This window comes from Geospiza fortis, unplaced genomic scaffold, assembly GCF_000277835.1.
Source record: "Geospiza fortis unplaced genomic scaffold, GeoFor_1.0 scaffold72, whole genome shotgun sequence".
In the NCBI taxonomy this organism is placed as follows: domain Eukaryota; kingdom Metazoa; phylum Chordata; class Aves; order Passeriformes; family Thraupidae; genus Geospiza; species Geospiza fortis.
The window spans coordinates 686823-713275 of record NW_005054338.1 but is presented as its reverse complement, the minus strand read 5'-3'; the positions used below and the strand labels follow the sequence as shown (position 1 = coordinate 713275).

Below are 26453 nucleotides of genomic sequence, written 5' to 3'. Positions count from 1 at the left end.
AATCAATAATAAAGGAACAAGTATTTTTCAATGGATTAAAAATCAATAGTACTCCCCGTAAATGCTTTAATATAGAAGGAAAGGCAACACTCCACGATCTTCTGGCTCCATGAGACAATCTGCCACTTCACTTCAAGGAGCAAGCACACATTCCATCAGGAACTACATGCTCCATTGCAAGACTCAGTGTAATGAGAATTTCTGTAATCTGGCTCCTCTGATACAAAATCTGATCATTTCACAAGCTTGTTTCCTGTAAATCCAACAACCTGTGGCATCTTTATGGCTCAGACAACCAGTTATTGGATAGACAACCCTTTCCTCCTAAATCAATAATTCAAATCCAAAGCAGTGACCAAAATCAATCCAATGGCCAAAGGTCACTGCAGCCTGATGGATGCGTGGTGACCGCTATGAAATGAGTTTGTGGTTTCACTCAAGGCATAATAGTTAAGAGTCTTTTTATGGGGAAAGAGAAAAAAAAAAGAAAACATCTTCACAGTTGATAACATTTTCTGTGCTGACAGATTTTAAAGAGAAACATAGAAGTGAGGCAGAATGATCTTTTCCCTTCCAACAGTGGTGCACTCAAGTACGGGCTTGGTGTCCTTTGAAAAGCTGACTTGCTGTCTCCCTTCTTTCAGGAAAAAAAAGAAATAGAAAATTGTATGCCCTTAACTTTGCACTGAAATCATCTGCAAATGTGACCTGCTAATTTGAAGACTTTCTAAAACATTTTCTTTCCAATCACAACTATGAACCTAAAGACATAAAACAGTACATACACAGCAAAAATCTATCTTTAGTTCAGTATATCTGGTGATCATTACCTGCTCCAACTACTTTATCAATGGAAATATTGGAAGCATCCAGTTCCTTGGCAAATTCATGCACAGCTTGGTTGGGATCCTCATATGTGTGTGGATCTACGTAAGTTCTCAGACCTGGGAGCTTTACTGTGTAAAAACAAATTCCGAGAGAAAATGTTACTTAGAATTGAAATAAAGCTCATGAGACAACAGAAACCAAATCAATAGAAGGAAGAAGGAAAGAATTTCCTTTGAAGAAGGAAATTCTTCAAACCAAACTGTTTTTTGTGGGTCTTCAGAATCTTTGTGCAGCATGAAACCAGACACTAATGTAGTGCAGAGAAGTATGACAACCCATTTCAAATATCCGCAATTTAAGGCAACATTTAGATGCTGCCTTAAATTGACCCTTCCAAAGTAACAAAAAAGGGGCAAGGAACAAAATGTGTTGCTACAGTCAACCTGACATGTTCTTAGGAATATATTAAGAAATCAGATTAACTCTTTTTTTTTTTTTAATCCAAGTCAGTCAACAAGACGCATAATAAGAAACTTATACATTAAAAAAATGCACCCCTGCCTCAATCTCTCTGCCAGAACATTCAAGGATGGCAGATAATTGTCCTGAATAAAGGCTGGTTCTAGAGCTTTGCTCCCCATACATCCATGTTATTATTTTGGGCACCTCTAGAGTTTCTTGGCTAGGGATTGCTGGAAGAGATCATTGCCAACCTTTGCCTCCAACAAAAACGCTGAAAGCAAGCACAGCCTCATTCCTCCTGCCCAGCTCAAAGCCTTGCTTGTGTTTGCACCCAGTCCCTTCTGTGCTTGCCTCTGTTGTACTCATTTTACAACAGGAATATGTTTTATTAACAAAAAGTGGAATACCCAGCTCGAAGTTTTCTGCTTCTGACACAAACCCTACATTCCCAGACATGTATTCCAGCTTTCCCTAACTGCACCAGTAGGTCTTGTAAAAGATATTAACTCCTTCAACAAACATTGCTCTGACCCACTCAGTAATATCCTTTCCAGCTTAGCATTATTATACTGCAGCAATTTTTTCACTGCTAAAATAGTTAAACCTTTTTTTGCTGGGGTTGCAAAGATGGGGAAAAAAAACCTTCGGACCTTGAGAGCACAAAATTGTTTTATCAAACAATGAAAGTGTGTGTATAAAAAGAAAAAAACCCCTCAATTTTATGGGGATTTATTGGCCTCAGAATATAATCATACCAGTTATGATAACTGGGTAACACAGCAACAAACAAAAAAAAAAGATAAAACTGAGTTCCCAAGCTAATTGCCTTGAAAACAAAGCAAAGTAAGAGCCATGCTCCCAAGGGCTGTGTGTGCACAGCCTTAAAAGCCAACTGTGCTTCCTTCAAGAGCCTGATGATTACAGAATTACCTGCAAGTAAAACAAAAAGTAATTGGCTGTATATTGCTGTTGGTTAAAAATCTTGTAAATGCTCCTTCCCGTCCATGCTGAATGTACATTACAGGCCCCCTCACATCCCCAATAAAAATAACAATTAAAAGCTTCTGCACTGTGGGGTTTTTGGCTTGGGATTTTTAATGCTGACCCCAGAGGTTCCCAAGATCAGGTGATGGTGGCTGCAAGGAGAATAATCCCTTCACACCAATAATTAAGGGCAGCCTGTGCAGTAACTGGGTTCTGTCATGAAATACAGATAATAAACACGTGCACATGTGTTAAGCTGCACTACTTTACAGCTCATTCTGTGCAAACATAATAATTTACATTTTCATTTTAACGGCACAAATTGCCCTAAAGGTAGCAAAAAATAAAAAGGCCCAGCCAGAGGAGGCAAAGGGAGAGGATCTGAGGAGGTGAAACATTTTTGTTCCTTTGAAGTAATATTATAGGATTTGTAATAAGGCTGCAGGGAATAGCTCATGGCTGGAGCCTTTTTAAAAGTAATTCAGAGTAAACTGACTGAAATAAACCAGCTGCTATGTATAAGATGCTGAAAGTTTACGACAGCCATGGAAGTTACTTTGTCCTTTTTTAGTTCATAGGAGCAATTTTCTTACTCTTTGGGAATGACTGTAATTTGGTAGATTGAAAACTTCAACAGCCACACACGTACATACTTACAAATTCTAACAGATAAATATCTGCAAAATCCATAACAAATAATTTTCAAGAACTTCTAACAGATATACCAGGCCCATGATTGGCTCTGGTCTTACTGCATAGTGAATCAGCATGGCACTACTCAGAAACCAGTACATAAATATCTAAAGCCAAATTAAAAGCAATTTAATCCACAGGAATTTAACAGCACTGCCATGTTTAAGAATAGTGATTGCAACTTTCCATTGTGTGGGAGTAAGGAGAGCAAATTCTGACCTGTTATTTGTCTGTGACACTTATTTTACTGGCTGCTTTTATTTTATAACCTCATTAAATTTGGATGATGAAGCATTAATTCTATGGGCCACATGTAACCTTAGAGATTTTTTTGAAAATAGTTGGTTAGCACTTGTTGGGCTGCAGCTTGTGTATCCCCTGACAGACGGAGACAGAAATTGTGGATATTCCTGCTCTTGGCTCTCTGGAGATAAGAAGAGGCAGGAAACTTTAAAGAATAATAATTTGAACAGTCAGAGAACAGTTATTCCATTGTCACGAGGATTGGGAAGCAGCTCTAATTTCCAGCTATTGCAGGTAAATCCCTCATTAAAATGTTAATTCACTTATATGTGGGGAGGGGCCACCTGATTATGGTACCAGCAGCTCTTTTCTTGCAAACAGTAGAGTGCCAATGCTGTGTGCAAAAAACCCCACAGATATTAATGTTACAACATGCTAAACCACAGAAATACATGATTCAACCATGGTTTACAGGGTGTAGCAGGACACTCATCTGGAGTTGAAACAGTTTCAAAGATGAGCTATTGCTTCTTATTAAACAAAGCCTCATTAGACATCAAGAATTATGTGGGTGAAAAAAAAGATTTTCTTGTCTTGGTGTCTATTAGGGGCCTTATCTTTGCCTGTAAAGATTTAAAAATCCAAAGTACGGCGATTAAATGAAAAACCAACCAAGTAATCCTCCCATTCCTGATCAGGAATTAGGCTATCACCTTCTTTTCCCCTCAGCTTCTCCTGCTCCAAAATTAATTTTTGTCCTGTTTTAAAGGGTGTATGGATGGAGCTTTGCCTGTGAGCCAACCTTCAGGATCCACAGCTCTGCTATGGAAAAGTGTAACAAAATTATGCACATTGCAAAGGGGATCCAGAATCAGATTATTAAAATTATTTGTAGGTGAACTTTTTCAATCAAGTAATTTTCACAGCAGCTTTAGTGTTCATCAAGATGGGTTTAATTTATTTATATTTTGCTTTGGGAAAGGAAAATATATTTCTTAGACTTTATATAATGAGGAAGCTGTAGTTGTACTCTGGATTTCAGTGCTGCACAGCAGGATCAATATCACAATTCCAACCACATGCATTGTTTGAACATAGACAGAGATGTTTTGTTCATTGGTAACCTGAACACAGATGAAAGAAGTTGAAACAAAGAATAATTGTTTGGGGAAAATCCCCTTACCCACAAGAGAAGGGATAATTCTCTTCCTAATTTCACCCTGGTTTAAGTGAGGTATGGCTCTACTTTTTTTTTTTAATTGAAAAATATCAGTTACCTAGGGGAGGAATTCAACAGATCTAGAAGCATTAAAAGGCTTCAGTAACTTACAATGGCCATTCCCAAAATGCAGCCTTTTCTCATCAGTGCCATGTTTAGACTTTTTGTATCCACAGAATCTACAAGCAAAGAGAAAAAAAAATTAATACAGAGAATTTTATGTGTTAACTGCAGGTGGAAACAGAATAGAATGTTTTCCCTGCACAATTAAAAGCCTGTTTGAAAGTTTAATGATATTTACTTTCTCTGTGCCCTATAGAGGCATGTGATGTTCTCAGGGAATTTGAGGAAATTGGCTAATGAGAGGATTTGTTGATTTTTGACCCCTACAGTTTAATTTTACAATTGCCTGAGAATGTGTTTATAGCATTTTTTAACAACTGCTGCATGATTTGGGCTGCTAATGTGAGCGGGCTCATTACTGACTGAGAGCAGTGTTTGGAGCTCCTGGGCAGCAGACAAAGGATTAAAAAACAAGCACACCATGACACTCCATGTGCCACTGTCACCAGGGCCCCCCTGGGATGTGGCAACAGGAGAAAACGTGCAAATCAGACCCCAGACTCACCTCCCAATCAGGACATACACCACCACTGTGAGGAGGATGATGGCCACTGCTGCTGAAATGGCAATCAGCACCACCTGGCTGTTCTCACTGGAGATGGAGAAGGCTGCAAAGGCAACACAAAAACGTGTAAATAACCTCACACACATCTCATTGGTGACATCAGAATTTACATGCACAAAGGGGACAGGCATCATTATATAACATTTGGTCTCCTGGCAGATATTTAATCCAGGACATAATTTCTCATCAAACAAATAAATACAAGAGAAGAAAACTTAAGACTCCAGCCATCTTTGCCAATTTACCAAAGCTGCTTCTGCTACTCTCAATCTTTACTCTTGCTAATTGTAGCAACTGCTGGCAAACTGATGCTAATATAAAAACATATACATAAATACAAACATACATGTCATGTATGCCATACAGACTTTATGTCATACTCAGTAAGGAAAATTTCCGTGGCAAGAAATCCAATAATCATCACCTTCACTTCCTCTTCTGTATGATGGAAAGTGTTTTTAGGAGCTAATTTCCCAGCTAAGCCTGACAATATCCACATGAAGATTGTAGAAACCCAGGGCATGCAGGCATAGATGTCTACAGGGAAAATAAGGGCTATTTTCTGCCTTATTTTGGGTATCTCCCTGTGGTCCCTGAGCATGGAACTTTACAAAATGAACTGTTACAAAATGACAGGATGGCTTTAGACCTTTGGTGTGAGGGCCAGTCTCCAGCTACCATTCCTGGCCCACACGGGTTAGAGAGCCTCTGTTTAGGGTCACACCATCCCCATCAGTGCCTGTTACCCACAGCTGCACTGATTTAGGATAACGCGGTAACAAAGCAAGAAACTCATGCCATTTTTTGGTCATCTGTGTAATTTGTATGCTTCTTATTGAGATGTGCACCCCAGTCTCCTTCCACATTCTTACTTTTTCAATTTCCCCTTCTTTTGGTAACATTACTTTGCAGAGAAAACTCATTAACCTCTAAACTTCATTTTTTTTATCTGTGCAACTGATTGTTTCCTCCTCGCTGTAATTGTCCTATACTGAGTTCTAGTTTCAACTAGAACACCAAAGCTGCAAGTCACCATAACAGCAATTTTTAACTCTTTTTTTCTAAACATGAAGCTTATTTGTCTTTCAGAATAAGAGCTGGGGTGGAGAAGGAAGAAGTGGGGATGAAATACATAACATATCTCAAATATACACAGAATCAGGGTGAAAGATTTGGCTTGACACTACTCTTTGTTTTTCTATCACACCTCCTCCCTCAGCAGGAGCCACGGTCTAGCAAGGCATCAAATCTGGCCTGAGGTAGAAGTAGGGTAGGGAATGGAAGAAAACACCATCTGTGATAGTTCTGGGATGGAACTTTCTTTACAGCCTGTTTCAAGTTTAGTGATAAAACATAAAGTTATCCAGCAGTGCTACCAAGAAAGACACATCATAAATAGTTATGAGACACATTTCCTCAACTAGAGCAGGAGTGAAAGCAGCCATTGAGATCAGTCAGGAACTGGGCAGGATGTCAGCAAAAACCTTTTGAACAGATACATACAGTCTGGGCTGGTCTCAAACTCAAACTTGCGGCTGCTGGTGCCGTATCCAGCTGCAGTCCTGGCTCGGATTTGGAAGACATAGGTGGTGTCAGGCTTGAGGCCACTGATGGTCACATTGGTGCCCCTGGCTCTCAGAATTGTATAGCTTGTCTCTTGTTCCTGCTTTTGAAAAAAGACATCAGATTAAAACCACACCCTAAAAAAAAAAAGCTGGTTGGTTCTAAATTACTATAAACATCCTGGAGACCACTGGTGTATTTTTGAATATTTATAGCCTAACAAACACTTGTGCAAACATTCATTTTCAATCATCTTTTAACAAGATACTTTCAATCATCAGATGGTATGGTATTGTCCTGTAAATTGAATACTAGACATGTTGAGTTTATGACATTTTATTAAATGGTTTTGCATAATTTTGTCCGTGGTCTATAATACAACAAGAAAATTATTAAAAGATTATTTAAAAAAACATAAATCAGATTTGCCTACTGCACTGAACTGGAAGTTGTAACAGCCCAACTTAGACATTTTAGGGCCCTGCAGAGCTGTTGCAGGATGCAGTTTTTACTGCTTCACATTTTACAAGACAGTGGTTGCCTCTATAACAGTCAGAAGGGAAACCCCACTCAGGCTCCTCAGCTCAGCAAAAAGGCAGATTTAGCTGATTTTCTATTATGCTATAAAAACTATGAGATAGTTGTGTCCATCCTCATTTGGACAAAACCACACTGAACTCAATCCTGGACTATGTTCATAAACCCCCTCTGCTTGAGAGTCACCTATGTCTGACATAATGTCTTTTATATAAAATAAGAGGAGGACTGGTTTGTAATTTGGTAAGTTTGGATACACTTCACACTGTGTAAAAAGCTAATCCTGATAAAAGTATGTCTCTGTCCCACTGTAAGCGCATAATCTTAACATCTAAGCATGCATTTGGGGCCTGAGGTACTGCTTATTTTACTAAAGCCATCTTGTACCAAAAGAGCATTTTTGGCTTCCTAAATATGGCAGCTGGAACTGTCTCAGAAAAAAAACCCTCTTGGCCAGCAGCCACACATGTGGGAAACTGTGAGAATCTCAATTGTTTAGGTTCCACAGCATGAACTTTTTTTTTATTCTGGAGGTGGTGGGGATTTCATGTGATGTCCTTTTGCTTTGAGCCCCGTGCAGAACACTGTGGCCATTGAATCCTGTCGGGCTGAAAGCGGCAGCCCAGCGCAGGCACGTCGGATGCAGAGCATCTCACCCAACCCTCATCATGTCTCATGGCTTTGCATTAGCTGCTCAGGGGCTGACATTTTCACTCTGACAACTCTGCAGTGCCAATGCACGAGCTCAGGGGTTGGAAAACACCCAACACACTCATTGCCATTTCACCTCCAGGTGTAAAGTTCAAGTGACTGGAGTTGTTTTAGTGTGTTTGCTCTGCTGTCTGCAGGAATAGAGTCAGGATATTCTAGGTTAGTAGGTGAACATCAGAAACTGCTCACTTTGGTGCTAAAGAAGCCTAAGTGCCCTGTTCTTGGCAGTACTTTGATATACAGAAACAGAAACATTTACACCATGGTTAGGAAAATTGCCAGAATCTCCATGTAGTATTCAACATTATGCCTGTGAGAAATCACAATGAAAGGAAAAAAGGAAGAAAAAAAAAATTTAAGAAAACAGAAAAAGGAGCTAAGCTTGTGCCTAAAAGTTACCATCCAGAATCTAAACCTCAGACAGGGTGAGCTGGACCCAGTCTTCAAAGAATGACTATAAAAATGTTAACCATGGCCCATTTTCTTTGCATAGTAAAAATAAAAAGGAAATCAGCATTGGACCTCCTCAGAGTTTCCCAATACTTCTTTAAAGAGATCTCTGTTCTAAATTCAGGGGAGCAAATTTACAGGAAGGCACTGTAAAGAGCTAACAGGCTTGTGTAAAATTATTTATTTTTGAACTAACAAAGGCCTAGTATTATAATTTGCAGGCTTTCCTTATCTCGTCATTCAGTTGGATGTAGGCAACTATTTTAATTTCAAAGACATAATAATCTTGTCTTTAAAACACAACATCTTTTGTGTATGCTATGACTGGACATTCATTTTGATCTCGCTTCAGGCTGCTTTTATGAAATGCAAACATTTCTTTCTGGTGCAGATACATACGTGCAAGGGAAAACAGAGTCATGGCCCTGTCTGTTAATAATCCACATTGGAACTTGGAAAATAAACCTTTAAAACAATGGTATGGAGGATGTCATGGTATCTCTAGTTTATGGGAAGCTTTTTACACACATATTTTGTAAGTCATTTTTTATGTTAGTAGTAATCAAATCAGTGCAACACCACATAAAAGCCCAAGTTTATCTTTCCTGGGGATAAAGGAAAACTTCAGAGATACAGCACTAGAGCTGCCATAAGCAGAAGGAATACACAAAAAGGAGAGTCAGTCCTTGCCAAGCAGAACTTCAACCAAACACTCTGAGGATAAATTTGAGCTTGGATGCACAAAGCAATTTCTTCCTGAATATTTCTGCATAGTTTATCAGACACAACCTTTGCTGGGAAGCACATCCTACTGCTGTTAGGGTCTCATTTGCAAGTGACATTTTATAATTTTACACTTTGTTTTACAAAAATCATATTTTGGAGACATTTTAAATTGATACCAGGAAGGGTGAATGGTTTGCCCTTTTCCAGATAAGCACAGAAAGTGCTTATATTATAGAAGGAAAAATAGTTTTTCCATCAGCTTCATGTGCACTTGAGAGGCCAAAACCTGAGTACACATTTCTGGGAGGAGACCATAGCCCTGATACAGCTTTCCTTATTGCCAGAAGTGAGCTCTGCATGGATATGACATTTCCTACAATTCTTGTGGTGTATTCATGGTCTACCTGCACTTAAAGCCAGAAGAATTAGAGTTGAAAATCAACAAAGTGATTTGAATATAATGCACTTTTTCAGCCTCAAAGTGCAGAGTTCTGTGTTGGCTGTAACCACTGATCACACAATTCCTATGATGGCAAAAGCAAATCTATTTTAGCAACCTGAGCCTGAAGCTGAATTTCAATCACTGTTTGCAGAAGACTCCATCTTAATAAAGAGTACGTGATTTAATTGTAAGCCACATATTTAGTTGTAACAATTAATAGTTTATGAGTGATGTTTAAGAGATGGCTTTTTTCTGTACCTTCACATGACAAGATACTCCTTCAAGAGAACATGATTATGTGAACAAGGACAAGGAGAAGGCAAGAATAGGGCTTGGGCAAGGGAAAAACATGGCTTTGTTATTTATGCACTGTGATGGATGAGACACTTAAAATTCAACACAGCATTATATGGATGAACTAAACTGAGGTGTCATTTAGTACCATTAACTTAACATAAAATGTTACGCCTTACCATAAAATAAATGCCTAAAAATTCCATATGGTCTCCCTCTGAAAGAAGATTTTGTGTCTTTTAAATGTTTTGAATAAACATTGATGGGGCTTCATAATAAAGCTCTAAATTGTATTTTTTTTCAAAAATACAATTCTATTCCAAATACTGCTTCTGAAAAACTGACACTCAGTTCATCATGCTATGAAGTGCTCAAAGTTTGGTTGGATGGGGCTTTGGACAACCTGGATAGTGGAAATTATCCCTGCCTATAGCAGGGGGTCACGGATGATCTTATAAAGTTCCTTTCCAACCCAGGCCACTCTGATTAATTCCAACGAATTCAAATAGTTTCCTAAAGCTGTAGCAACTAATTTCTTTAGACACAGATAAAGTTCTGCTCTTTCAGCTACACAAAGGCAATAACTGGTGAAAAAACCCCAAATGAGCAGGTTAATTAACTGCCCTTGAGAAACTGAATGTATTTCACATATTTTATGACAATAATCCACGAGAAAAAAACTGCAAGACATTACAATTTATATACGTGACATTGTATTTTTTATTCCAAATCTCTTGTAATATCCTAAATACCTTAAGACCAGCTTAGCAAAATAATGCCACGAACCAGATATATGACAGAATTGGGCTGACCTGCATTGCTCTATTAATGCTCTGTCTTTTAATTTCTAAGGGATGACAAAAGACATATCAAGTGAAAACAAGCAGGATGAAAAAGGATGGCTGAACATAAACCATCTACCAGCAATCAGGTATGACTTGTCAGGAGAAATACCCAGATTTGCTAACTCTGAAGGGTTTATTTCCACTTAACAGCAGTGGATTTTCTGATGAGCACAACCAAGATGATTTCTGAAGCAGAAAAATCAAATGGACTGGACCAGTTTGAAAAGAAACCCCTCCTCTTAAAAGAGGAGGGAAGGAAGCATGCTCAGAGATGCCAGACTGAAAAACAGCATCTTTCAAAGGTGTCTGGCGGAGGAATGAAGAGTAACAATTCTGCATGAGCTGCTCTGGCCTCAAGCAAGTTTATCAGAGAATTAGTTTTGAACCTATTTGCAAAGCTTAAAAATACATAGATTCAAGTCTCCTGACAACAGATTTGCTTTTTAATTTTTTTCCCCCTCATAAACCCTGAGGAATAGGCTTCTGAGTCCCCAAGGGCCTGCAGAACACATATTAAAAGCACTGGTGCCAGAAAGGTTGGCTTTTTAAAAGCCTTTTGCTCTAAATGGTCTGGCTCCCATTGTCAAGCACTTGGCTCCCTGGTTTAAGAAAACTGTCTGGTGCATATGAACTCTTGATCACAGACTTCAAAGGGGAGAAACACATGTGCAAGATCAGCCCCCAAAGACTGGTGGGTTGTCTTATAAAGCTGTCTTCTGACAACCAAGTGCTCCCTGAGAGTGGATACACCCGGTGGGAATAGGAGCTGTGCGCTCTGTCTGTGCATAAAACAGCACTGCATAGCAATTTTTGTGAACAGAAAACCCCAATTTCGGTGTAGAAAGATGATCAAAAAATCTCAAACCAACACAAATACAACTTATATGTGATTTAATTAAAATTAACTGAATGTGCACAGCAGGGGAAAAAATCTCTCCCTTTGGGGCAAGTAAAACCCAAGAGATCACCTGCGCTGTTTTTGGCTGGGGTGGAATTAATTTTCTTCACAATATCCAGCTGTAGCTTTGGGAATTGCACTGAAAACAGACAGGTTTGATAATAGAGAGATATTTTTGTTATTGCTGAGCAGTGGTTGCAGTGTCAAGGCCTCTTACACGTTTCCAAAGAAGAGACCGGGGGTGAGCAAGGATTTGGGAGGAGAAAGAGCCAGGACAGCTGATCCCAGCTGAGCACATGCACACCCCATCCCACGTGGCACCATGCTCAGCTTCTAAGGCTGGGATAGAAGAAGGAAGAGGGGGATATTTGGAGTGTTGGCATTTGTCTTCCCAAGCCCTGCTTTCCTGGGGATGACTGAAATTAATCCTGTCCCAATTGAAATTAAAGAAAAACCAACAATGTATAAGTCCACAGATGCTGCTCCATTGAATAAGACTGAGTTGAAATGTTTTGGATGATTTCTTTTTCCCCCATTATCACCAGCACATGGTATGTTTAGATTTTTACCAAGGTCTTTGAAGGTTCAAGTGCTCAGCAAAAAAACTCTTCCCAAAATCAGATTGCATAAATTTGAGAGAAATATTTTCAGCATCCAGCCTTCTGATCCTCTTTCTTCATCTGAAGATCAGGCATGAGCTACCAACACCACATTATCCCACTCCAAAGCTCCATGAAAAAGAAATTTCTAAAGATTAACTGAATACTCATGGAGTATTTTTAACAGCATTTTTTAGAGGATATTATCACTACATCTTCACTGGTATGTATGAAATATAAGCCTGATTATTAGATATAAAGACTGTTAGCTAATGCTCAATTAAACCAAAATTCTGGCATTTTTTTCAAAGTTTGTTAATTGCAGGAGCAATATATCAAATAGACCTATCAATAGATCTATGAAAAAATGGCTAAGACCACACTCTTCAATCTCCACAACAATTTATGGTCTTTTCAATTCTATCAGTAAGACCTCCTAAAAACATTCTGTTACAAAGACTTCTTTTGTAAATATAGATCTCTATAGGATGTCTAAATAAACAGTCATAAATAAAAGAAAATGCCAATAAAAAGCAGAAAGTAGATTTTCTTTCATTTGTAGTCATTTGCTTGCAATTTATGAATAATTCAGTCATTCATAAAAACAACTTTCACAGTGCAAACCAGCCCAGTAGGCCAGCGAACATTTTCCAAAAAATTTTCATGTAAAAGATGCTCATGCTACAGGGAAGTGCCACCAGCATGTGGGTAAATGGATGGACACTGACAGCATGATAGAACAGCATAATAACAAAATTTTAGTTCAGAAAATAAGAAAATAAAAGAATTACATATTGACTGCATTACTCTGTGTTTGTGTGATGGGCTTGGAGATTCCTCATGAGGAACAACTGAGGGAGCTGGGGGTGCTCAGCCTGGAGAAAAGGAGACTCAGGGCTGCCCCCATCACTCTCTACAGCTCCTGAAAGGTGCCTGTGCTCAGGTGGGGCTGGGCTCTTTCTCCAGCAGCACTGACAGAACCAGAGCACACAGCCTCCAGCTGCACCAAGGGAAATACAGGTTGGATATCAGGAAAAAGATTTTTACATAAAGGATGATAAAGTTCTGGAATGGCTGCCCAGGGAGGTGGTGGAGTCCCCATCCCTGGGTATGTTTAATAAAAGTCTGGATGTGGCACTGGGTGTCAGGGTTTAGTTGAGGTACTGGGGCTGGGTTGGACTCAATGGTCTTGAAGAGATCAAGCGTCAAGGATCAAGAGATCTTGAAGGTCTCTTTCAGCCTAGTTAGTCTGTGAATTCTGTGAACTTGGTAGACAGCACAATGATTTCGCTTTGCATTTCCTGATGTTCTCATCACCAAAAACTGAGCAGTTCCAATGCTCAGTGCTGTTGAGGCAGGCTGTACAAACCTGAGTGTTTCTGAACCCTTAACACAGGCAAGATGCAATGATTTCATCCCAGCAGTGCTGAGCAAACCGCTCCTCTTTGACCTTCCCACCTTTTCGTAGTATTTGACCTCGTAGTCCAAGATGATCCCGTTGGGATGCTCAGGCTCCTGCCAGGAGAGGGACACGCTGTTCCTGGACGTCCTGTCCTTCCTTATGACTGTGATGGGGGATGGAGCTGCAGAGGGGGCAGGGGAAGAGGGGAGGGAGAGAAGCAAACTGAGTTTATCTCTGTTCCAGCTCTTGGCAAAGAGTGAGGTTTTCATTTAATCCAGCAAAGGTCTGGCCCCGCACTGACAGCAGCAGCTGGATTGCAGCCGTAGTACTCCTGCCTTGGAGCACCCTGGCCTCATGGAAAACCAGCTGAGATTTTCTCCTCCACTGGAGGAGGACTGGTGGCAAGGCAGCAGATGGTTTTGATCTGCTACTACAGTGTAAGCAATGAAATATATTCAGTGGGAAATACAGAGTAAAATAGCAGCAGTACCTGTTTGTTATAATGCCGAGGTATTATCATTACCAGACTCTGCAGAACTCTGACTTTAGACTTTCCTAACATTTTGATAAGAAAGTCTAAAAGGGTGCTGGGATGCATTAAAGTACAAGGAGCTCCTGGTACTCGTGGCTGGGAATAACCATCAGCACAATTCAGCCTCTTTGGCATCATTATTTGGTTAAGTTCTTCAGATGAAAATTGCTCCCATACACTCTTCACTTTTCACCACATTTCTTTGAAAATGAAAATTCATAAAAAAGGAAAACCTAAACTGCAAAATAGCATAATTTTTTTTATGTGCATTGATCAGGGTTAGGCACGACAATTGATTGCATACCATAGGTTCACACACCACCCACAATGTGGAAATAGTATCAATGTTAAATACACACATAAAAAAATAATAATTACTTAAGATTCTTGAACATTGGTTCAATTTTAGACCACCCAGATCCATAAGTTGTTCCAAGACCCGGTCTGGGTTTCCTGGACTCACTGAAAGCCGTGCAATTTTTAAAAATTATTTTGTTTTGTTTCTTTTGGGTTGACTTCCCACTCCAAATGCTTCTCTTCCATGGCTTTGGCTAAAATTCATCAGATTGTATTTTACAGATCACACACTGGAGGTTGTAACTGTCATTTAAAAAAAAATCTTTTACTAATAAACAGCCTTTTATCTTAACATGTAAATAAAATCTGTTTATAAGTTCAACATTTGCTATCCTAATAAAAAGGCTCTAGAGCTGATCTCAACAATTTAGTATCGGCTGAATCCTCTGAAGCTTTTATTGTTCATATAAAACTAGCTGCACTTTACAGGCATGACATATTTGCATGCTTCAGCCAATGCCCTATTTGGGTTCTCATTTTTGCAAAAGAACTTTCAGTAGTCAGGAGAAAAAAAAATTAAAAAAGAAAAGAAAATGAAAGAAAAAGAAAGGTTTTAATTAAAATTAATTTCTGAAAATTCATTCTGGTTTTGATTTTGCTGAACTTCCAGCAAAATATACTTTCTAGTCCTGAGTCATAATCTAAGTATTGAAATCCTCCTTTAACAGAGTGGAGGATCTACTTTTTCATGTTCATTCCAGGCTGAACACATCCTCTGAACTGCATTTTCACATTTCACACGGTTCACAAAATATTAAAAAGTGACAATTTTTTTTTCTTTTCTTCCAGCAGGAGGAATTTATCCTGAATTTAAATTCCTAAAATCAGTCTGGGAGAAGCAGACAGGATTTGTGTGCAACAAACATCCTTCAGCAATTCCACTTGAATCCCACAAAGCAGTGTCGGAGCCAAAACACAAAGTGCTTAGCAGGCTGAACTTCCCTGCTGTAGCCAGCTCCATGGGAACTCATATATCCATACTTGCTGCTTTTATGCTCTCCTAAGTCATTTTTATGTCTTCTTTTCAAGTCAAGCTATTTATCCCTCTTTTTTTCTTTTTTGCTATGTGAATAGATTATCAACCCCAGTACCCAGCTGGTAACACTTCCCATTAAGGTAAAATTAATACTGATTTTATGAATAATTAATATATGATTAACAGAAATGGCTTTTCCCCTAATAAATTATGGTAATTTTGCTCTAAAAGATTCTCAGGGCAGGCTGAAACAATCTTGCATGCTCCAACACAGACAAACTTTTAAAAACAACCTTTCTCCTAACACAGTATTATTTTGAGCTCATTTGCACACATCTCTGCAGATGCTACCAGTAACTTATCTCGCAGCAGTTTATTAGAAAACATCTGCTCTGCAGTTATCAATAACATTATAAAACATTCATATACCTTCCCTAATCCCCAGGGTTCCCAAAGCTGCTCAGAAATGAGACATCCAGAGTGTCTGGCAAACCAGAATCCCACTGCATGGGCTCAGGGAGGGGAGATAAATAATCAAGGGAACATCATGTTTCAGCCACCTTTGATCCCACACCAAGGTGAGACAAAATGGAAAAAAATCCCAGCACAAAACCTTTCTTTGCAGTTTAGTGAGAAGCCGGATTGTCACAGTTTTAAATTTTAATGCTTTTTTTTTTTTGCTATACTTGTTAGATGAGTGGGTTTGAAAAGTGCTAGAAATCTTGAACCCAATTAAAGAAATATCTTGTTCAGATAACTTACAAGTTTATGCTTAAATCTACTGCAATCAATGAATTTAAGAAAGAGTTAAGGTAACCTGAACATGGCCCCAACCCAGGGCTGGGGTGTAATTCGGAGAAATAACCTGACATTTGGACCATTTAATTAATTTCTTGTTGTACCCATACCTAGAATACAATGTAAAACTTAATAAGCTGTAAATACTAATAAGTTCTAAATACTAATAAGCTCTAAATAATAATAAGTTCTAAATACTGTATAAACAGAAGTCAGCCTTAATTTCCATTTTGTAACATCAGAGCATCTCAGTTACTGTATTTCACTATTTAATTGGAAGTGTCTGAAAATGCAGCAAAGAGAAAAATCAAAGTAAAGGCAGTTAACATTATAAACCAATAAACAGTGAAGGCATCACCATGTGCAACAATGCTTAGACTTTGTTTCTCCATATGAGGGAGAGAGAATCAAGAGTTTCCTAAAGAGAATTAAATAACCACAATAGGACAAGATGGAATTCAAAATCAGGCTACAAAAAGGAAGAGAAATATATGATATTTAGAACAGCCATTTATCATCAAATTTCCATTATTTTTCTATCTTAAATTGAAAATTAAAAATGAAATTTCTATTTTAAAGCTGTGGCTCTCGCTGACAAAACAACTGGGTTAGCAAATAATGAGACATTATTAAGCTTTTTAGGATGAATTGAAATTTTAAAAACTATATGAAAGTATCAACAGGCATGCAAAGGTTAAGTTAGTTCACCATTTAGAAAACTTGCACCTAAAGGTAAAACTTAAGGAGAGTACTTTTTTAGACTAAGATGATGTTTCAGTGATTTTTAAAATAATCCCATGTCTTGTATGCTGCCAGGTATTTACATTTTTATCAATATTTTGATTAATGTATTAGCACTCAACTTCTTCACTTGAATAGGAGCTGGGCTTTTCTGACTAACTTTAGGCTTGTGTGGACATATATGAAGAGTTTGAGTCCTAGCAGTCCCATGCATTGCACAGAGAGGCATTTTTACACTTCACATGGTTCGAATTTGTCTGGCACTGCAGCCTAACTGCTTTGAGCACTTAACAGGAACCTTGAAAACTCCCTGGAGCTAAGAGGGGAAATGTACTTTGAGCGCTCGCTGTTGTTAGGTAGCATTTGTGACAACTGGGAATGTGGATGTTGAAAAGGTAACAAACACAATGATTCAGGGAGCTCAGGCTCAAGTGTAAAAACCTCCTTAGTCATGACTATTAAAGGTGCAAGCAAATAACATGAAGGATCTGCAGAGACGACAATAAAACTCTGCTCAAATTGATTTCCCACTGAAACTGACCCCAACAGATGACTTGTTTTCCTCCAGTTTAATAGCAGCTATATATAAATTTCCTTATTGACTTTTTCCTTATTCCTTGGTTATTGTTTTCATATGTGACTGGCTTACAGATGTATAAATGCACTGAAAGAAAATTCCCTGTCCTGTGAAAGGGAGAACTCAGTATTAACTCTGCGAAGGCACATGTGTACAACTGCTGAAACATTTAGAGTCCTATTGTTTCTGGCTTAGGTTTCTAGGTCACAAATTACATTTTAGTAAAGGATTTAATTCTAAAATGACTCACAGCTCACTTCCAGCTTTTGCTTGCAAACAAGAGTAAAATATGCTTTGCCTTTCCAAACTATGCTGAAAGATGGTGACCAAGCAGAATTGACTGTTCTACTCAATTTTTAACTTTTGCCCTGCTGAAAAAAGGGAAGGCTTATTCCTTCTCCTTTCTTTAGAAAATTGATGCTTTTATTATCTAATCATAATACTGTAATCTGATATAACCTATAAATTTTCTTTAATGTCTATGATACCCTCAGGAGGTAATGTGGAACAAGAGCAGTAAATAAAGATCATAACCTGAAAATTAAATCTGCATTCTCTGATCCAAAGTAGGATCCACCGGGACTCAAACCTAAATCTGCCAGTCTTAGAGGACCAGCATCCAAGCCACAAAACTATCATGCAATTTAAAGTAGAAATACCAGTGTTTGAATGAACAAACTGATCTCTCGCTTGAAGAGAGTTTCTCTGGGACACTGGAGCCACATCCACAGTCAGGACAGGAGAGAACTCACCATGGTGCTGGCTCTGGTGCTGCTCATAATGCTCCACACACACATTTGGATTAGGATTAATGCAAAACCACCCAGCATCTGGATTTTTTGAGAACCAACATTTTATTTCTAGGTTTATCCATCAATTCCACTAGTCAATTTGTAAGAGTCCCAAGCACTGACTCACAGATCCGTGTAATGATGTCACACCTCCATGACACGGTCACACTAACATGAAGTCTGTGAACAGCTGTGCTTTTACTTGGAATCTTTAACACCTCCAGCATCTATTCCGTGGATTAGGGTAGAAGGGATTTATGAGAGTGTCCTGCTCACAGAAAGCAGGACCTGCCCTGTTTTCAACCTCCTCTGGCTGCACTCCTATTCACTTTCTCTGTTAAGCACTGCTACAGGATTGTGCTGAAGCAAGCAAGCCCCATCCCAAGGGCACATTCCAAGAAGGTCCCCAGGTATGCCCCAGGAGGCAGGAGGAGGAGGAGGAGGAAACAGTCCCACTTTAACAACTCTTTGGAAACCTGCTAAACCCTCCATGCTGCTCCTCCAGATACAACTCCCCACCACTTCAAGGCACGTGCAGGCACAGCCCTTTGCCCTTTAATCTTCAGGACACATAGTTAAACCAGCACAGTGCCTGTGTTTGTCCTCCTGCACCTTTTCCTTGAGCCAGAGCAGGCTCCATCTGTTTCTATGACCTGGGCTGTAAAATGTCACCTGATTCTGTAACATCACTGGGTGACCATCAGCCTGAAGGTGATGTGCCTTCCACTCATCTCACATCAGCAAAAAGCCCCTCACACCAGCCCCAGGCTGGATCCTGGTAGGCTTCCATCATAAGGAAGAGGGTGAAAAGGCTCACAGTTTCTGGGAGAAGGACTATCAAGATCACATTTGCACATGTCAAAACAGGGAATGAAAGAAACAGAATGAAACTTCAAAGGCAAACTCAAGCAGGCTGCCATTGGATGAAACAAAGCTGGGCACATTTCTCCCAGAAACAGAAAAAAAAAAAAAAAAAAGTGGTTTGTTCATGGCTGTTCTGATGGATGACTGCCTGCATTATGGCAGAAGTGCCCAAATGCATCTGTGAAAGGCTCCAGCCTGTGGTTACAGACTCCAGAGTGGCTGCAGGCATTTCACAGGTGCTGACGAAGAAAGACTGCAGGGAACTGGAAAGGGGGAAACAAGCAGCTTCAGCACTGAAGAAGTAGCAGATCAAATGAGAAATATTCATACTGAGATCAAATTGCAAGGAGGGGGGATGGAGGGGATCTTGAGCTTGGGAATTGCTGGTAGCTCTTCCTTTACAGAACCCTCTGTTCTCCAATCATCAGATCAAACAGAAAGCCAAGGATGGTCAGATAGCTTTAGGGACTTCTTAAACTATTAAAATTCCCTTTCTACTTGTCAGGGAAACTCACACTTAACTATGTGTATCAATACATTAGACTTGTGTCAGACTCTACTGAGCACAGTGTGAACTCTGATATTTCAGTTTTTCTAGCTCTACTTTCCTCATTAGAGCTTGTCATGTCAGTGTCTGGAACTCTGATCACTTTTGATGAGTTTGAGAAAAATATACAGAAAATGTGCATTCCTTTTAATCTGAACTAGGAAAGCCAACTTTTTATTATTATTCAGCAATAACAAATTTACCTAGTAGGTCAGAGTATCCCTCAGCCAAAATCAGGTTTCCTTTACATTTATTTGATAATTTGTACCATGGAGAGCACAGCAAGCAATTTCAGAGACTTGCCCGTGGGGACATGCACTCATTCATGGAAATTTTTCTGATTATGGAGACCATCACTATGGAAGGAAGTATGAGACACAGGAAGAAAGAGAAAAGCATTGGAAAAGACTGCCCAGGGAGGTGGTGGAGTCCCCATCCCTGGGTATGTTTAATAAAAGTCTGGATGTGGCACTGGGTGTCAGGGTTTAGTTGAGGTACTGGGGCTGGGTTGGACTCAATGGTCTTGAAGAGATCAAGCGTCAAGGATCAAGAGATCTTGAAGGTCTCTTTCAGCCTAGTTAGTCTGTGAATTCTGTGAACTTGGTAGACAGCACAATGATTTCGCTTTGCATTTCCTGATGTTCTCATCACCAAAAACTGAGCAGTTCCAATGCTCAGTGCTGTTGAGGCAGGCTGTACAAACCTGAGTGTTTCTGAACCCTTAACACAGGCAAGATGCAATGATTTCATCCCAGCAGTGCTGAGCAAACCGCTCCTCTTTGACCTTCCCACCTTTTCGTAGTATTTGACCTCGTAGTCCAAGATGATCCCGTTGGGATGCTCAGGCTCCTGCCAGGAGAGGGACACGCTGTTCCTGGACGTCCTGTCCTTCCTTATGACTGTGATGGGGGATGGAGCTGCAGAGGGGGCAGGGGAAGAGGGGAGGGAGAGAAGCAAACTGAGTTTATCTCTGTTCCAGCTCTTGGCAAAGAGTGAGGTTTTCATTTAATCCAGCAAAGGTCTGGCCCCGCACTGACAGCAGCAGCTGGATTGCAGCCGTAGTACTCCTGCCTTGGAGCACCCTGGCCTCATGGAAAACCAGCTGAGATTTTCTCCTCCACTGGAGGAGGACTGGTGGCAAGGCAGCAGATGGTTTTGATCTGCTACTACAGTGTAAGCAATGAAATATATTCAGTGGGAAATACAGAGTAAAATAGCAGCAGTACCTGTTTGTTATAATGCCGAGGTATTATCATTACCAGACTCTGCAGAACTCTGACTTTAGACTTTCCTAACATTTTGATAAGAAAGTCTAAAAGGGTGCTGGGATGCATTAAAGTACAAGGAGCTCCTGGTACTCGTGGCTGGGAATAACCATCAGCACAATTCAGCCTCTTTGGCATCATTATTTGGTTAAGTTCTTCAGATGAAAATTGCTCCCATACACTCTTCACTTTTCACCACATTTCTTTGAAAATGAAAATTCATAAAAAAGGAAAACCTAAACTGCAAAATAGCATAATTTTTTTTATGTGCATTGATCAGGGTTAGGCACGACAATTGATTGCATACCATAGGTTCACACACCACCCACAATGTGGAAATAGTATCAATGTTAAATACACACATAAAAAAATAATAATTACTTAAGATTCTTGAACATTGGTTCAATTTTAGACCACCCAGATCCATAAGTTGTTCCAAGACCCGGTCTGGGTTTCCTGGACTCACTGAAAGCCGTGCAATTTTTAAAAATTATTTTGTTTTGTTTCTTTTGGGTTGACTTCCCACTCCAAATGCTTCTCTTCCATGGCTTTGGCTAAAATTCATCAGATTGTATTTTACAGATCACACACTGGAGGTTGTAACTGTCATTTAAAAAAAAATCTTTTACTAATAAACAGCCTTTTATCTTAACATGTAAATAAAATCTGTTTATAAGTTCAACATTTGCTATCCTAATAAAAAGGCTCTAGAGCTGATCTCAACAATTTAGTATCGGCTGAATCCTCTGAAGCTTTTATTGTTCATATAAAACTAGCTGCACTTTACAGGCATGACATATTTGCATGCTTCAGCCAATGCCCTATTTGGGTTCTCATTTTTGCAAAAGAACTTTCAGTAGTCAGGAGAAAAAAAAATTAAAAAAGAAAAGAAAATGAAAGAAAAAGAAAGGTTTTAATTAAAATTAATTTCTGAAAATTCATTCTGTTTTTGATTTTGCTGAACTTCCAGCAAAATATACTTTCTAGTCCTGAGTCATAATCTAAGTATTGAAATCCTCCTTTAACAGAGTGGAGGATCTACTTTTTCATGTTCATTCCAGGCTGAACACATCCTCTGAACTGCATTTTCACATTTCACACGGTTCACAAAATATTAAAAAGTGACAATTTTTTTTTCTTTTCTTCCAGCAGGAGGAATTTATCCTGAATTTAAATTCCTAAAATCAGTCTGGGAGAAGCAGACAGGATTTGTGTGCAACAAACATCCTTCAGCAATTCCACTTGAATCCCACAAAGCAGTGTCGGAGCCAAAACACAAAGTGCTTAGCAGGCTGAACTTCCCTGCTGTAGCCAGCTCCATGGGAACTCATATATCCATACTTGCTGCTTTTATGCTCTCCTAAGTCATTTTTATGTCTTCTTTTCAAGTCAAGCTATTTATCCCTCTTTTTTTCTTTTTTTTTTTTTTTTTTTTTTGCTATGTGAATAGATTATCAACCCCAGTCCCCAGCTGGTAACACTTCCCATTAAGGTAAAATTAATACTGATTTTATGAATAATTAATATATGATTAACAGAAATGGCTTTTCCCCTAATAAATTATGGTAATTTTGCTCTAAAAGATTCTCAGGGCAGGCTGAAACAATCTTGCATGCTCCAATACAGACAAACTTTTAAAAACAAGCTTTCTCCTAACACAGTATTAATTATTTTGAGTTCATTTGCACACATCTCTGCAGATGCTACCAGTAACTTATCTCGCAGCAGTTTATTAGAAAACATCTGCTCTGCAGTTATCAATAACATTATAAAACATTCATATACCTTCCCTAATCCCCAGGGTTCCCAAAGCTGCTCAGAAATGAGACATCCAGAGTGTCTGGCAAACCAGAATCCCACTGCATGGGCTCAGGGAGGGGAGATAAATAATCAAGGGAACATCATGTTTCAGCCACCTTTGATCCCACACCAAGGTGAGACAAAATGGAAAAAAATCCCAGCACAAAACCTTTCTTTGCAGTTTAGTGAGAAGCTGGATTGTCACAGTTTTAAATTTTAATGCTTTTTTTTTTTTTTGCTATACTTGTTAGATGAGTGGGTTTGAAAAGTGCTAGAAATCTTGAACCCAATTAAAGAAATATCTTGTTCAGATAACTTACAAGTTTATGCTTAAATCTACTGCAATCAATGAATTTAAGAAAGAGTTAAGGTAACCTGAACATGGCCCCAACCCAGGGCTGGGGTGTAATTCGGAGAAATAACCTGACATTTGGACCATTTAATTAATTTCTTGTTGTACCCATACCTAGAATACAATGTAAAACTTAATAAGCTGTAAATACTAATAAGTTCTAAATACTAATAAGCTCTAAATAATAATAAGTTCTAAATACTGTATAAACAGAAGTCAGCCTTAATTTCCATTTTGTAACATCAGAGCATCTCAGTTACTGTATTTCACTATTTAATTGGAAGTGTCTGAAAATGCAGCAAAGAGAAAAATCAAAGTAAAGGCAGTTAACATTATAAACCAATAAACAGTGAAGGCATCACCATGTGCAACAATGCTTAGACTTTGTTTCTCCATATGAGGGAGAGAGAATCAAGAGTTTCCTAAAGAGAATTAAATAACCACAATAGGACAAGATGGAATTCAAAATCAGGCTACAAAAAGGAAGAGAAATATATGATATTTAGAACAGCCATTTATCATCAAATTTCCATTATTTTTCTATCTTAAATTGAAAATTAAAAATGAAATTTCTATTTTAAAGCTGTGGCTCTCGCTGACAAAACAACTGGGTTAGCAAATAATGAGACATTATTAAGCTTTTTAGGATGAATTGAAATTTTAAAAACTATATGGAAGTATCAACAGGCATGCAAAGGTTAAGTTAGTTCACCATTTAGAAAACTTGCACCTAAAGGTAAAACTTAAGGAGAGTACTTTTTTAGACTAAGATGATGTTTCAGTGATTTTTAAAATAATCCCATGTCTTGTATGCTGCCAGGTATTTACATTTTTATCAATATTTTGATTAATGTATTAGCACTCAACTTCTTCACTTGAATAGGAGCTGGGCTTTTCTGACTAACTTTAGGCTTGTGTGGACATATATGAAGAGTTTGAGTCCCAGCAGTCCCATGCATTGCACAGAGAGGCATTTTTACACTTCACATGGTTCGAATTTGTCTGGCACTGCAGCCTAACTGCTTTGAGCACTTAACAGGAACCTTGAAAACTCCCTGGAGCTAAGAGGGGAAATGTACTTTGAGCGCTCGCTGTTGTTAGGTAGCATTTGTGACAACTGGGAATGTGGATGTTGAAAAGGTAACAAACACAATGATTCAGGGAGCTCAGGCTCAAGTGTAAAAACCTCCTTAGTCATGACTATTAAAGGTGCAAGCAAATAACATGAAGGATCTGCAGAGACGACAATAAAACTCTGCTCAAATTGATTTCCCACTGAAACTGACCCCAACAGATGACTTGTTTTCCTCCAGTTTAATAGCAGCTATATATAAATTTCCTTATTGACTTTTTCCTTATTCCTTGGTTATTGTTTTCATATGTGACTGGCTTACAGATGTATAAATGCACTGAAAGAAAATTCCCTGTCCTGTGAAAGGGAGAACTCAGTATTAACTCTGCGAAGGCACATGTGTACAACTGCTGAAACATTTAGAGTCCTATTGTTTCTGGCTTAGGTTTCTAGGTCACAAATTACATTTTAGTAAAGGATTTAATTCTAAAATGACTCACAGCTCACTTCCAGCTTTTGCTTGCAAACAAGAGTAAAATATGCTTTGCCTTTCCAAACTATGCTGAAAGATGGTGACCAAGCAGAATTGACTGTTCTACTCAATTTTTAACTTTTGCCCTGCTGAAAAAAGGGAAGGCTTATTCCTTCTCCTTTCTTTAGAAAATTGATGCTTTTATTATCTAATCATAATACTGTAATCTGATATAACCTATAAATTTTCTTTAATGTCTATGATACCCTCAGGAGGTAATGTGGAACAAGAGCAGTAAATAAAGATCATAACCTGAAAATTAAATCTGCATTCTCTGATCCAAAGTAGGATCCACCGGGACTCAAACCTAAATCTGCCAGTCTTAGAGGACCAGCATCCAAGCCACAAAACTATCATGCAATTTAAAGTAGAAATACCAGTGTTTGAATGAACAAACTGATCTCTCGCTTGAAGAGAGTTTCTCTGGGACACTGGAGCCACATCCACAGTCAGGACAGGAGAGAACTCACCATGGTGCTGGCTCTGGTGCTGCTCATAATGCTCCACACACACATTTGGATTAGGATTAATGCAAAACCACCCAGCATCTGGATTTTTTGAGAACCAACATTTTATTTCTAGGTTTATCCATCAATTCCACTAGTCGATTTGTAAGAGTCCCAAGCACTGACTCACAGATCCGTGTAATGATGTCACACCTCCATGACACGGTCACACTAACATGAAGTCTGTGAACAGCTGTGCTTTTACTTGGAATCTTTAACACCTCCAGCATCTATTCCGTGGATTAGGGTAGAAGGGATTTATGAGAGTGTCCTGCTCACAGAAAGCAGGACCTGCCCTGTTTTCAACCTCCTCTGGCTGCACTCCTATTCACTTTCTCTGTTAAGCACTGCTACAGGATTGTGCTGAAGCAAGCAAGCCCCATCCCAAGGGCACATTCCAAGAAGGTCCCCAGGTACCTCCCAGGAGGCAGGAGGAGGAGGAGGAGGAAACAGTCCCACTTTAACAACTCTTTGGAAACCTGCTAAACCCTCCATGCTGCTCCTCCAGATACAACTCCCCACCACTTCAAGGCACGTGCAGGCACAGCCCTTTGCCCTTTAATCTTCAGGACACATAGTTAAACCAGCACAGTGCCTGTGTTTGTCCTCCTGCACCTTTTCCTTGAGCCAGAGCAGGCTCCATCTGTTTCTATGACCTGGGCTGTAAAATGTCACCTGATTCTGTAACATCACTGGGTGACCATCAGCCTGAAGGTGATGTGCCTTCCACTCATCTCACATCAGCAAAAAGCCCCTCACACCAGCCCCAGGCTGGATCCTGGTAGGCTTCCATCATAAGGAAGAGGGTGAAAAGGCTCACAGTTTCTGGGAGAAGGACTATCAAGATCACATTTGCACATGTCAAAACAGGGAATGAAAGAAACAGAATGAAACTTCAAAGGCAAACTCAAGCAGGCTGCCATTGGATGAAACAAAGCTGGGCACATTTCTCCCAGAAACAAAAAAAAAAAAAAAAAAAGTGGTTTGTTCATGGCTGTTCTGATGGATGACTGCCTGCATTATGGCAGAAGTGCCCAAATGCATCTGTGAAAGGCTCCAGCCTGTGGTTACAGACTCCAGAGTGGCTGGGGGCATTTCACAGGTGCTGAGGAAGAAAGACTGCAGGGAACTGGAAAGGGGGAAACAAGCAGCTTCAGCA

At 39.3% G+C, this 26453-nt stretch overlaps 1 protein-coding gene across 1 annotated transcript in view; it reads right to left on the bottom strand.

The window, feature by feature from the left end:
• EPHA3 (EPH receptor A3) overlaps nucleotides 1-26453 on the bottom strand; it is a 185730-nt gene that overhangs the window by 35358 nt on the left and 123919 nt on the right. The window contains exons 7-11 of the mRNA XM_031058110.1: nucleotides 20560-20684; nucleotides 6621-6783; nucleotides 5058-5160; nucleotides 4541-4608; nucleotides 831-956 (exon numbers count right to left, since the gene is read on the bottom strand). Coding sequence (XP_030913970.1) covers nucleotides 831-956; nucleotides 4541-4608; nucleotides 5058-5160; nucleotides 6621-6783; nucleotides 20560-20684 — 585 coding nt within the window. The remainder of the gene's footprint in view (nucleotides 1-830; nucleotides 957-4540; nucleotides 4609-5057; nucleotides 5161-6620; nucleotides 6784-20559; nucleotides 20685-26453) is intronic.